The sequence below is a fragment of the Berghia stephanieae genome, chromosome 2 (assembly GCF_034508935.2).
Source record: "Berghia stephanieae isolate SIO BIC M18660-M18661 chromosome 2, UCSD_Bste_1.3, whole genome shotgun sequence".
NCBI classification, from domain to species: domain Eukaryota; kingdom Metazoa; phylum Mollusca; class Gastropoda; order Nudibranchia; family Aeolidiidae; genus Berghia; species Berghia stephanieae.
The window spans coordinates 79,016,719-79,031,718 of NC_088361.1; the positions used below are offsets into that span (position 1 = coordinate 79,016,719).

The following is a 15,000-nucleotide window of genomic DNA, read 5'->3' on the forward strand; positions in this document are numbered from 1 at the left end:
AGAACCACACCACCACCATCACTTTATCACTGAATCTGCCTCCAGCATCCTCATCCTCCCCACAACTTCCACCCACCACCACCGTCCTCGACGAACACAATCCCTACATCACAATCACTACAACCCCACCAATACCACCATCATCCCTTCCTCCACTGTTACCTCCCTTCACAACCATTGCCATCATCATCACTTCTCATCACCATCACTTCACCATCACAACCCTACCATCATGATTTCCATCATCTCGTCACCCAACAATGCCACCTTCACCAACAATGTCACTACTGTTGCTCCATCATCTAAATCCCCATCATCACCTCGCCACCAACAACACCTCCATCATCAAGATCTCTGCCATTGCAATCCCTGGGGCCCTCCAACATGCCCCATCCAGTTGCTCCGCTGAATACCATAACCATCCTCTATGACCTCACCACCCCTGCGGCCATCCTCCCCTGCCGCCCCAACATGGCCATCCACGTCGCCAGGAACTTGACGTCGTCAAATATCTGCAACAAAAGGTAATGACAGATAATGAGTGACTGCGAGAGAGAGAGAGAGAGAGAGAGAGAGAGAGAGAGAGAGAGAGAGAGAGAGAGAGGGAGAGAGAGGGAGGGAGAGAGAGAGAGAGAGAGAGAGAGAGAGAGAGAGAGAGAGAGAGAGAGAGAGAGAGAGAGACTTAACTAGATTTCCGGGAGACATTCCGAAAGCTCCTACATCTCCGTATTCTTTCAATTTATATTTTCACTGTTGATTTTTTGTCAGGCGTTTATTTATTCTGTTATTCTGTAACAAACTGTTACCACTGCAAGGCTATTTCCGAGATTTTAACAGATATGTGCAAGTGCCATGTGTAGTCTTATTATATACACATCTTGTGAGAGGCCTAGTCTTAGTATATATACATAATATTTTATAAGTAGCCTAGTCTTAGATAATAACTTGTGAGATGTCAAGTCTTAGTATATGCTTACTATTTTATAAGTAGCCTAGTCTTAGATAACATTTTGTGAGAGACCTAGTCTTAGTCTATACATAATATTTTACAAGTGGCCTTGTCTTAGATATCTTGTGAGAGGGTTACTCTTAGTATATATCTCGCAATGGTATTAAGTCTGGTTTTTCATAAAATTGTTTTTGTACCCAATCGTAGCTTATTTTATGCCTGCAATTTGATACGAAAATTATAAAATTCTGATTATTCATTTCCGAGATATGACCCTTTGAAGTAAGGAAAGTATAAAAACCAAGTTTTGAGAAAACTGACTTCGAAATTTAGGCACCTGTTTCACGCAAAGTTGAATCAATGGGCAAAGATAACACCTTGGATACGGGCATTGAAAATTTAACGAGAGTAATAAAATTTGTCGGGTGCTTACAACATAAATTTAATAATGTGCATACAAAGTTTTGAAATAATCCAATCATTACTTTTGTAGTTATTTATTATTATATAAGAAGGAAACAAAAAGGTTTTATCTGCAACAACCATATCTTATCAAACACTTCCGCATTATGTACAACAAAAACAAAGACACGAAAAAGACATGTTTTACTTTTACATCCAGGTAAACCACTTTCCATATTGAATGAATTTATCGAACGCCAAAGAAATCTACTCAGGCAAAATTCATTGAGGAGTTGCATATTTCTGTACTTGAATTTAAACTTAAAAATTCGCCTTTCATTTTTATTGGTGACGAAAACCATGACAATCTATCAAACCGGTCATCAACTGTGAAAAGCATTCAGAAGATTTCAACCTAACGATCTTTATCAGCATGTTAAAACACCAAGACATCAAGCTGGGAACATTCTAGATTGGGTAATATCGTCTAAATCAAATAATTATTATAATGGATAAAAGAGTGGTGGACCTCGCTCTGAGTGTTCACAAAGGCATTCTAGGTCAACCTGCCACTTGAGAAAATGCACCTCACAAAAAGCTAAATCAAACTATACACATTAAAGAAAAGGATAGTGGGAATTTTACAATCGATCTCAAAAGTAGCCTTAAAACGTAAAAAACATTGCTGATCTCAATTCCACTCTTTACCACGTTCTTGATAATCATGTTATAATTATAAAGAGATTTGTGACAGAAAGATGAGAAGCTAGTTGGTTCAACTCAGAGGTAAAAAGGCCAAACAAAGGAGAGAGGCACAAAGCAATGGCAACAAACTAGAATAACTGTCGATCATAATATGTACTGTGCCATGAAAAGACAATTAAATAATTTTATAAAGAAAGTTAAAAAGGATTATTACAATACAAAATTTAGAAACATCAAATCATGTAAAGAGCAGGACCAGGTGACAAACAATTTGTTAGGGAAACAGAACAGCAGAACTCTCCCAAACAGTGAATCAAACTCAAAGCTAGCTGAGAGTTTTGCGACCTACTTTAACTCTAAGATTTTAAATATGAGGAAAGAGACGAATTACCCAAAAAACCCTGTTTCAAAAATTTCAATGGAACTCAACTGTGCATATTTCAACCAGAAACAGGAGAAGTTCAACAAATTGTGATGAACAGTCCAGCAAAATTGTGTGATTTGGACCCAATTTCTACATGTACATTTAAAGAACACATAGATGTTTTAATACAAACAGTAACCAGCATTTTGAATGATTGTCTCAGTTCAAATGTTAATTCTTTTAAATAAAAAATAGCACATTTCCTTTTCACGTCTGCCTGTTTTTAATCTGAGACATACTTATATGGTTATGGCGAAAGTGCAATAATCTACAGGTCGGATAACCCATTTCCTTATGGGGGTCAGTGTTGAAATGGAAATCTTAAAAAATGATGCAAAATATTGTCCATTACAACAATGTTAAACTAGGCCTAGAGGGATGTTCAAAGTCAGACCTGCATATGTATGCACATCGATTATAACCCAATGTGTGAATATTCAATTGTGGGTCTGGGTGTGTGTATGTGTGTGGGGGAGGGGGTTGTGGTACAAAAGATGCATTTTTTTTTTCAACTAATGTAAAGCGCACTGAGCATTATACAATTTTGAAAATGCACTATACAAATTAGTTATTAATTTTTAACAATAATGATTATCTAAATATGACATCCTCGGTCAACCAAGCTGAGAGAGAGAGAGAGAGAGAGAGAGAGAGAGAGAGAGAGAGAGAGAGAGAGAGAGAGAGAGAGAGAGAGAGAGAGAGAGAGGGGGGGGGGGGGGGGGGGGGGGGGGTAAAGACCAACTGGAATTCCTACCTTGAGGTGAAGTCTCCTGTCCTTTGAAGAATAGACAATCCAATTCTGTCTCTTGATGCCATCCTTTAGAGAATTTTAAAAAAATGTAATTCTTGTTTATGTTGTGTAATTGTAAACAGGTAGTTGATTAAGGAAATTATGTTTTGAAACAAATGCAATAACACCATTAACGTTCTTTACAGTTGGGTTCATCCCAATACTCAAAGTTCTGATCCCCAGTTGATCCCCAAAAGCTAACTTCTAAATCAAGAGCACAAGATACTACTAAGACTAAGAGGAATACACTCCAATGTTTACAAATCATATGTTAAAAATAAAAAGTAAAAATAACAATACAGAACAGAGAGAAGATTTACAAGGAAAAAATATCATCTCCCAAAAACTATAATCATGCATTCAACTGCTTCCCTCCCAGCCAAGGACTCCGGCCAGGGTCAGGACAAAACTAAGTAATCTCATTCCAAGACAAAGACAGAAAGCAATTGGAAAAAAAGTATAGGGCTGTAAAGGCACAGCTAGTACCTCCCAGCCCACTGTAGGAGGTCGGGAACCCTACCCAGTGAGAGAGAGAGAGAGAGAGAGAGAGAGAGAGAGAGAGAGAGAGATAGAACAACTGGAATCCCTACCTCAAGGTGAAGTCTCCAGTACTTTGAAGAATACACAATCCAAATCTGTCTCTTGATGCCGTCCTTTAATGAATAAATATAATGTAATTCTTGTTTATGTTGTTTAATGTAGACATAAATAATCAAAGAAATTATGTTTTGAGAGAAATGCAGTCTCACCACTATTGTTCTATACAGTTTGCTCCACCCCGAAAGCTCAACTGGTAGGAGTGAGAGAAAGAGAAAGAGAAACAAAAAAAAAAAAAAAAAAAAAAAAGAGGAGAGAGAGAGAGAGGGAGAGAGAGAAGACCAACTGGAATTCCTACCTCGAGGTGAAGTCTACAGTCCTATGAAGAGTGCACAATCCTCTCCCGTCTCTTGATGCCGTCCTGTAGTGAAAAAAAAAAATCAAATTCATGTTTATGTTGTATAGTTGTAAAAAATTATCAAAGAAATTATGTTTTGAAATAAATGCATTATGATCACTGATGTTATTTAGAGTTGGGTACATCCCGATAGCTCAACTGGTGGGATATTTAACTCAATGTGATTAAGTTGAGCCCCAAAAGCTAACTTCTAAATGAAGACATAGCACAAGGCTATTAATCATGTCACACTAACATATCAACACTTATGAAGACAGCATGCTTTTATCAACATCACACCAAACTCCTGATTATTATATTATATATACCGTTAGTAAAAAATGAATTATACTAGCCTACTATAAATATAAGCAGTTCTATCTTGTTAACTAAATATTGAAATAATTTTACAGTAAGTGTAAATAAACAGTTTCTTTAAATGGTGGGTCAGTTTTATTCATTTTGTCAGTTGTGAGCATGTCACCCTTTAAAAACACGTTATGGCAGGATACATTGGTCTTGGTCCTCATTTCAGTTTTAGTTGGGTTGAGTAGTGTTGACTTTAGAAACTTCTCAGAAACCCAGCACACAGCTTCTATTAAAATCAAAATTAGTAATTATTATTGGTGTAATCTTTGAGTTTTGACTGATATTCACAGTCACACCACCTTGAGCAAGAGAAATATATTTTGGTTCTACGAGTTGTTAAAGTTGAAGCACTCTTGTCAGTGCATTCCAAACAATGGATCAGAAAATGGTGAGTCTAATGATACTGTGTCATAAATTAGATTTTTCAATCGTTCTACAATTCCCATAACCATCTACTAGGGAATAACTTTGACCAAGACACTAAACAAGGTACTAAGGTTCTTCTATTAATCTCAATAAGGACCAATTCACGTAAAAAGATTTGTGCAACAACATCATTCTGTGGCACAGAGAGAGAGAGAGAGAGAGAGAGAGAGAGGGAGAGAGAGAGAGATAGAGAGAGAGGGAGAGAGAGAGAGAGAGAGAGAGAGAGAGAGAGAGAGAGAGAGAGAGAGAGAGAGAGAAAAGACCGACTGGAATTCCTACCTCGAGGTGAAGTCTACAGTCCTTTAGAGTGCCCAATCCTCTCCCGTATCTTGATGCCGTCCTGTAGTGAAAAAAAAAATGTAATTCATGTTTATGTTGTGTAGTTGAAAAAAATTATCAAAGAAATTATGTTTTGAAATAAATGCATTATGATCACTGATGTTATTTACAGTTGGGTCCATCCCGATAGCTCAACTGGTAGGACATTTATCTCAAACAATGTGAGAGAGAGAGAGAGAGAGAGAGAGAGAGAGAGAGAGAGAGAGAGAGAGAGAGAGAGAGAGAGAGAGAGAGAGAGAGAGAGAGAGAGAGATGTTTTTATGTTTTTAAGGGGTTTTTTTAAGGGTTTTACGGCGCTTGCAACACATTTAGGTCATATCAGCGCCAGTAAAAAGGAAGAAAATGGGATAGTAAAAAGTTCTAGAATTACAATTAAAGCACAAAAGAAAAGGTAAGACAAAGGGGAATTGGTTCAAATAGGCAACAGATGTAGATTCCAAGAGCACACCGTCAAAGTACTTAGTTTGAGATCACCTAAAAGTCTCATCCAGACACAAGCACAGGTCCCAACTAAAAGGAATACACTCAAATGTTTTCCAATCATATAATATAATATGTAAACTAAACATAATACAAAGCATAACAGAGAGATGATTTACAAGGAAAAAAATATAATCTCCCAAAACTATAACTATACATTCGACTGTTTCCCTCCCAGCCAAGGAACTCCGGCAAGGATCAGGACAAAACTATGTATTCTCATTCCAAGATAATGACAGGAAACAATTGGAAAACGGGTATGGGGGATAGAAGACACAGCATGTACCTCCCTGCCCACTATCGGAGGTCAGGATCCCCACCCAGAGAGAGAGTGAGAGAGAGAGAGAGAGAGAGAGAGAGAGAGAGAGAGAGAGAGAGAGAGAGAGAGAGAGAGAGAGAGAGAGAGAGAGAGAGAATTCCTACCTCGCGATGAAGTCTTGATTCGCGATGGCAAGGGTGATAAAGCCATGGAAAATGATTATGGCATTCTAAGAGTAACTTTCAGGGTCAGATTGGCAGAGATTGCAGCAGCAGAGCTCAAGATGAAAAAAATGATGTTGATATAAAAGTGATGGCAGGGATGTAGATGATGAAAGCAGCAGCAGTGACAATGATGGTGAAAATGGCAAAGCAGGTGACGTGATGATGGAAGTCACTCCGGCAGGGCTATGGTGGTGAGGATGATGATGATGGGAGGTGATTCTGATGGCAGTGGTTGTGTTGGGAAGTGATAGCTTTGGATGGGATGATGGGAAGTAATGGTAGAGTCATAGGGGTTGTGATAGAAAGGCCATGCTGTGAGGTTAGTGGTAATAAGTGAAAGCCATGGCTTGGCGAAAATGATAGAAGCAGGTTCAACAATAAAGATCCGATAAATGGCACAATTCCAAACCCAGGGTCGAAATGACCCCAACCAGAAAGAGTCAAACAAATCACACCCCTATCCCTCGTCTTCAAGACAAATGTAAATCAACATTCTGTCCAAACACATTCGGGTTTCCTGTAGGCCTCCTACTGCACTTGGGTATGGACGTGAGACACAAATAAATACACCCCCACCGGTAGAAGTACACTCATCTGTATTTCAAATCCATGCGAATGCCAACCACAATCATCTTGTCAACAAAGAACACGAATGTAACTCACCCGGCCCCAACCAGTTGGAATCAACTCGAACCCAAGTCCAGAACCACACCACCACCATCACTTTATCACTGAATCTGCCTCCAGCATCCTCATCCTCCCACAACTTCCACCCACCACCACCGTCCTCGACGAACACAATCCCTACATCACAATCACTACAACCCCACCAATACCACCATCATCCCTTCCTCCACTGTTACCTCCCTTCACAACCATTGCAATCATCATCACTTCTCATCACCATCACTTCACCATCACAACCCTACCATCATGATTTCCATCATCTCGTCACCCAACAATGCCACCTTCACCAACAATGTCACTACTGTTGCTCCATCATCTAAATCCCCATCATCACCTCGCCACCAACAACACCTCCATCATCAAGATCTCTGCCATTGCAATCCTTGGGGCCCTCCAACATGCCCCATCCAGTTGCTCCGCTGAATACCATAACCATCCTCTATGACCTCACCACCCCTGCGGCCATCCTCCCCTGCCGCCCCAACATGGCCATCCACGTCGCCAGGAACTTGACGTCGTCAAATATCTGCAACAAAAGGTAATGACAGATAATGAGTGACTGAGAGACAGAGAGAGAGAGAGAGAGAGAGAGAGAGAGAGAGGAGAGAGAGAGAGAGAGAGAGAGAGAGAGGAGAGGGAGAGGAGAGAGAGAGAGAGAGAGAGAGAGAGAGAGAGAGAGAGAGAGAGAGAGAGAGAAAGAGAGAGAGAAAAGACCGACTGGAATTCCTACCTCGAGGTGAAGTCTACAGTCCTTTGAAGAGTGCCCAATCCTCTCCCATCTCTTGATGCCGTCCTGTAGTGAAAAAAATGTAATTCATGTTTATGTTGTGTAGTTGAAAAAAAATTATCAAAGAAATTTTCTTTTGAAATAAATACATTATCATCACTGATGTTCTTTACAGTTGATAGCTCAACTGGTAGGACATTTAACTCAATGTGATTGTTTTGTTTTTTTTTGTTTTTAAGGGTTATACAGCGCTTGCAACACATTTAGGTTATATCAGCGCCAGTAAAAAAAGAAGAAAATGGGATAGTAAAAAGTTCTAGAATTACAATTAAAGCACCCAAGAAAAAGTAAGACAAAGGGGAACTGAGAACAAATAGGGATCAGATGTAGATTCCAAGAGCTTTTTGTTTGTTGCTTTAGGTCTCTTCCAACACAATTGAGGTTATATGAGAGACCGCTGAAACAAAAAAACAAGCAATCTAACAAAAATAGTACAAATGTAAATCAAAATCATAACCTAAAGATATCATAAGCTAAATTATAAATAACCAAAACAAACAGGCAGAAGATTTACAGAAAAAAAAATATCCCCTGTCAAAAATACAATCACAAACCAAAGAAGCAGGATAGGCTAGTAAACAGAAGAAGAAACGACATCACTATCGGATCATACACCCATGCGAACATCATAGGTATATGATTCAAGGGTGATGCTCCCATCCAACCACCCGCGATTCCAAGAGCATACCACCAATGTACTTAGTTTGAAATCACCTACAAGTCTCATCCAGACACAAGCACAAAATCCAACAAAGAGGAACACACTCAAATGCTTACATTATACATTCAAAATAAAAATAATAATACATAACAGAGAGATGATTTACAAGGAAAAAAATATCATCTCCCAAAACAATAACTATGCATTTGACTGTTTCCCTCCCAGTCAAGGACTCCGGCCAGGGTCGGGACAAAACCGAGCAATCTCACACCAAGACAAAGACAGAAAGCAAGTTGGAAAACAGATATAAGGGGATAGAAGACACGGTAAGTACCTCCCTGCCCACTGTGGAGGTAGGGAACCCCATCCAGTCAATGTGATTAAGTTGAGCCCCAAAAGCTAACTTCTAAATGAAGACATAGCACATGGCTATTAATTGTGCCACACTAATATATCAACATTTATGAAGACATCATGCTTTTATCAACATCACACCAAGCTCCTGATTATTATATTATATAACGTTAGTAAATAATGAATTGTACTAGCCTACTATAAATATAACCAGTTCTATCTTGTTAACTAAATATTGAAATAATTTTACAGTAAGTGTAAAGAAACTGTTTCTTTAAATGGTGGGTCAGTTTTATTAACTTCATCACTTATGAGCATATCACTCTTTAAAAACGCGTTATGGCAGGATACATTGGTCTTGATCATTCTTTCAGTATTAGTTGGGTGAGAAGTTGAAGCACTCTTGTCAGTGCATTCCAAACAATGGATCAGAAAATAGTGAGTCTAATGATATTGTGTCATAAATTAGATTTGTTCATCGTTCTACAATTCCCATAACCATCTACTAGGGAATAAATTTTGAACAAGACACTAAACAAGGTACAAACCGAGATAAGAGCTAAGGTTCTTCTATTAATCTCAATAAGGACCAATTCACGTAAAAAGATTTGTGCAACAACATCATTCTGTGGCAGAGAGAGAGAGAGAGAGAGAGAGAGAGAGGAGGGGGGGGGGGGGGGGGAGAGAGAGGGGGGGGGGGAGAGAGAGAGAGAGAGGGGGGGGGAGAGAGTGAGAGAGAGGGATAGGGCACACTTGAGCTTGATTAATTAAACATTTATGAACAATACTACAAGCTTTAAAAACAATTCTTTCACTAACTGGCAACCAATGGGGATTATATAGAATTTATTTTGGAGGATCAATAGATTTTTAAATCAGTTATGTGGCTCTGTTTTGAATAGTTTGAAAATGTGTCAATTTCAACGGCACACCTAAAAGCAATGAATTACATCAGTCATACCTATTGATACCAAAGCATGAACATTAATTTGTGTAGTACTCTCACTTGGAAAATGTCGAATTATACCAATATTTAAGTGATAAAAGTAAGATTGATTGTATTAAAATTTTAAAGACTTCATTTGAATGATTGGATGTCTTGTTTGTTATTATTAGTCATTATCGGCATTTGAACTTGAACTCTCTCATCATTATACGTAAAACACAAAGCAAAAGAATTAAAATATATTCAGAGCAAAGTACTCAACATATATAAAGAAACTGGACCAACAAACCACAAACTCACAGAAGGACTTCCGTAGTTTCACAGCACGCCTCCAAATGAAATAAAACTTATCTTAAATAGTAATATTTATTGGACATTGTAAATAATTGAAAGTCCAATAATGGCTATACTAAAATAATATACTAAAAGTGCTATCAAACTACAGAAGCTCTCCCTTTCATTAGGTACCACTACCACAATAGATGTCAGTTTTGTGGCAGAAAAAAAAAACTATATATTTTGAGACACGTGTCAAGAAAAGGACTATTTTTAAACCGGGTCATTCAAGGATTCATAACTCTGCCATTAAAAAACGTACAGAGCTAAATTTGGTATCGTCTTAAAGAGAAAGGTATCTCTATTTCTATACTGCTTCAACAATTTTAAAAAATGGGCATTAAAGGTACAAAAATGCTGTTTTATAACTTTACAGCAGCGAAAAATCCCGACCTAAAATAATATGATATAAAATTTAATCCGAGTCTGCCTAAAAGATAAATTCTTATCTCTATTTCTACCAATTTGTTTTAATAAGGGTTGTTTAATGGTCGAGGTATCGCATTTTTAAAATTCCCACCAAATCCTTGTTTTCAGATTTGAGTGTCATCGGATTTTTTTTACACATCATTGTAGTTTGTAACAGCAAGCACACAAAACTAATTTTTTCGTTTTTCATTGACTTGTAATATTTTTCAGATGACTTTCTGACCTTAGTTTTTATTAAATAACATGTTTTTATCAATTTATCCATGCAATTTTTTTCATATCTGGTTTGCTCCCCCATGTTTATTTATTGCTAAACAAAAAACAAGTGACGAATTTATACACACTCTACACTCATGGCGGCCATAGGAATACCACTACTAGTAGTTTATAAAAAGTCAAAAAGACACACAATGATTCGTCCCAATGTGTTAGAAAATGTTTTCTTTATTTTGGGAAAAATGGAACTTGAAAGAGTAAAAATATTGAGATTGGAGAAATAATAGACTTTGAAGTGTCACTTCATTTTCTAAATTATTCCAATTCTTTTCCTATGCTTTCATGATAAACTATGTATAGACAATACGAGTTACTAGTGGCTAATAAAGCAATATAAGTGTAAAAGTTAAATAACCATTCTTTACGCCATTAAAACTGGATCAAAATGGATAAAAGGTTGACATGTATTTTTCTGTTTTTATTAGTTTTTTTATCTTCAATCGGAAAGAGATGTACAAAGCACTAGTGCGAACACACTTGGAATACGCCAGCTCAGTCTGGGCACCATTCAAAAGTAATCACATCGAGCTCATTGAAGGCGTCCAAAGAAGAGCTACCAAGCTCCCGAGTATGAAAGGGATGACATACGAAGAGAGATTGAGAAAATTGAAACTACCAACACTAAGTTATAGAAGAATAAGAGGTGACATGACTGAAGTATACAAAATGTTAAATGGAAAATATGACCAAAAAGCTGGTAATCTACTTAAATTTTGGCCCGAGCACTCCCTGAGGACAGAAACAAGGGGCAACTCTAAGAAACTTTTCACACAAAGGGCCAGACTAGATGTGTGCAAGCATAGTTTCGGTGTTAGAGTGGTTGAAGTGTGGAACAATTTACCAGAGAAAGTTGTCAGTGCTAATTCACTTAACTCATTCAAGAACAGGGGCTGGATAGCTATTGGAAAAACCAAGAAATCTTCTATGATTACAAGATTATCATCATATTCTGTCTTCATGGTAATCTGCAACCGGAAGAAACAAAGATGACACCCGAGTCCAGCGAAGAGGATCATTGAGAACCTGAGCTGGAAATCATCTCTAAGTATCTCTAAGTAAATTTAAGACGAGAAATGAACCAAATAAAGAGATTTTTAAAATTATATTTCACTTTTGGTTTTGGTGAGATTGGCAATACCTCAGTTTGCAACAATTCTCACCTCTCAAGCAAAGGGAGTGAATCAGAATAATTGGGTGGCTAGGTCTTTAGGGTGTGTGTGACAGAAAGTACTTTATTTCAGACTAGCATCCTATCTAAAGTATAGCAAACAGTACATTCAGTAACACAGAAATCAGGATACAGGCATGCGTCAAAGACCTTAAGGCGCCAAAAGACTTTATGTGGTAGGGGGTTGAGGGCACAAAAGACACACCTGCTGGGCACAGACCCATGATCCCGTATAAGAGAAGCACTCTAATGCCAGCTAATATATCGGTACTCCTAATAACATACAAAGAGACGATTTACAGTGCAAAGAGACGATTTACAGTGGAAAAAGTCATCCTCTTTGAAAGGAATAATAAATTTTACTGCACCTTTCGGTTAAGGATCCCAGAGAGAGCCAGGGCAAAACCAAGCAATAAATTCCCAGACATGTCCATAAAGTAGCATAGAAGTGAAAACAGGCATGGATGAAGTAAAGACATGCTGTCTTGGGATTATATGAGTTTCTTTAGAGGTGAATTTATTATCTTATGCTGCTGGTTCGAACATTGTGCTTATCATTCATGAATTCATGTTGAATTTTGAGAAGGAAATGTAGACTTTACCAAAAAGTTGAGATGATTTTTTAATTCAGCAGGCCCGGTTTCCTATAACGCGAGATATTTTACTTCTATCTGCATTATTTTGAGAGATATTTAATCTTTCATGCATTTTGCTCGTAATCAGCAATTTTTCTGCCAACATGCGAAATTGCATGTTTCACGAAGTTCACTCCTTTATTTTGCAAAGACCAATCGAAGAAAATGTCTGAAAAAAATTGGACCTCTTGCCTGGGGTACTCTCTATTCATTGACATGAATTACATGTCATTTTTTGTATGATCATTATGTTAATATAGTATATGGATTATGCTATTTAGCTTTTATATAGATAGCGCAATATCCATTTACATGTATTGTTAATAATTCGTTGCAGTCAGGTGCTGTACCAGACATTTACAAAGTTGCTCATGTCAAACCCCTTTTGAAAAAACCTGATCTCGATAAAGAGAACTTAAAAAACTATCGCCCTGTCTCTAATCTTCCTTTTCTCTCTAAGATCTTAGAAAAGCTTGTTTTGAAACAATTACTGTCTCATCTTAAAAATAATTGTCTTGAAGAAAAATTTCAGTCTGCTTATAGGCAACATCATTCGACGGAAACCGCACTTGTTAGGGTTGTTAATGATCTCCTCTCTGTTATAGACAATGGTTCATGTTCTTTGCTGAATTTGCTTGACCTATCGTCTGCTTTTGATACTATTGATCACAATCTTCTTCTCAAACGTCTTGAAATTACTTATGGCGTGTCTGGTGCAGCGCTTGATTGGTTTAGGTCATTTTATATATATATATATATATATATATATATATATATATATATATATATATATATATATATATATATATATATATATATATATATATACATAACGTTTATAGCTAAATTTTATGAACTAGCTTTTTGTTGTTGCTTTTTTTTTATCCTAATGTGTGAAGTAAAAGTTTTGGGCCAAAAAAAAAATATTGTAAAGTAAAAGCAAAAGTTTTTCTGGCCAAATTGTGTACAATAAAAATTTCCTGGCCAAAATTGATGAAATGAAAATTTTCTGTCCATATAATGTATGAAACGTTATCTTTCTGGTCAAAATGTATGAAGTAACGGTTTTCCGGGTAAAACACACGAATTAAAAGTTTGCTTGCAAAAATGTGTACAATAAAAGTTTTCTGGCTAAAGTATATAAAGTAACATTTTTCTGGATAAAATGTACGATGTAGCGGTTTTCAGGCCAAAATGTGTGAAGTTAAAGTTTCATAGCCCGAAATGTGTTATGTAAAATATCAGTCAAAAAACCTGTGAAATAAAAATTTTAGGGTCAAAATTTAGGAAATTAAATTTTTTCTAGCCAAAACGTATGAAATGTAAGATTTTTTTTTTTTTTACCAAAATGTGTATAGTAGAAATTTGTTGCTATGATAAAATCAATGTTTTGTGTGTGTGTGTGTGTGTGTGTGTGTGTGTGTGTGTGTGTGTGTGTGTTTCCCCAAAAAATTATGAAATGCACGTGTTCTCGTCCTCAACGCAAAATAATTTCTTGTCAAAATTATAAAATAACTGTTTTCAAGCCAAAATATATAAATTGAAAGTTTTCTGACCAATGTAGATACTTGGAGTAATATATTTTTGGTCAAAATAATTGAAGTAAAAGTTTTCTGGCAAAATATATATGAAATGAAAGTTTTCCGGTCGATATATGTGAGATAAAAGTTTTCTTGTCAATATGTGTTTAGTAATATTTTGATGACAAGATTAATGGGGTTTTTTTTTGTTTTTACCCAAATTTATGAAAAGAAAGTTTTCTAACCCCAAAAGGCGAAGAGAAATCTTTTTCTGGTCAAATCGTATAACATCAGTTTTCTGACCAAAATATTTGATATGAAAGTTTTCTAGTCAAAATATTTCAATTCAAAGTTTGTTGGGTTTTTTTGTTATTTTTTTTTTTTTATTTCTTTTTTTATTTGCTGTTTCTTTCGAAATATTTATCTATTTATATATTTATTTTTCATTTGTTTTTTGTTTTGTTTTGATTTTTCTTTTGTCCAAAAATACATAAAGTAAAAGTTAGCTGGCCAAAATGTAGTACTTCAATCAGATTTTTTTTTTTTAATTTCATACAATCTCTCTATGGTGACACACTATGGTACAATGTTGACAAGAGGGAAGAATATGGAGGTCATTCCTTCATTAGTTTTTGTGGAACGTTTGCCACAAGATTGTTATATTTTTTGATGTCAGACCCCCAAATTAGATCGCAAAATGGGGATCATCACAGATAATTAAAATTTTTCACCATAAATGTTGTTTTTTAACCTATATTGATGATACAGAATGATTAAAACCGCCCAATATAGGTAATTAAATTTTTTTTAGAAAAGACCCAAACCGCCCCTTAATATTAATTAGTAATGCCATAAATCTATTGATTAAATATTACAATAACGATACACGTGGTAAAGATA

General features: G+C 36.4%; 1 protein-coding gene across 5 annotated transcripts in view; it reads right to left on the reverse strand.

Annotated features, from left to right (window-relative positions):
* The window catches only part of LOC144965595 (uncharacterized), a 25,298-nt gene that overhangs the window by 6,215 nt on the left and 4,083 nt on the right, over nt 1-15,000 (reverse strand). For 2 of the 5 annotated variants that reach the window (XM_078901135.1, XM_078901134.1), the window contains exons 2-6: nt 7,719-7,781; nt 4,166-4,228; nt 3,861-3,923; nt 3,235-3,297; nt 1-512 (exon numbers count right to left, since the gene is read on the reverse strand). The exon at nt 1-512 is cut by the window's left edge and continues 770 nt beyond it. In XM_078901135.1, the coding sequence (XP_078757261.1) occupies nt 434-512; nt 3,235-3,297; nt 3,861-3,923; nt 4,166-4,228; nt 7,719-7,781 (331 nt within the window). In that variant the 3' untranslated portion in view covers nt 1-433. The remainder of the gene's footprint in view (nt 513-3,234; nt 3,298-3,860; nt 3,924-4,165; nt 4,229-7,718; nt 7,782-15,000) is intronic. The other 3 variants (XM_078901131.1, XM_078901133.1, XM_078901132.1) reach the window with 2 other exon arrangements.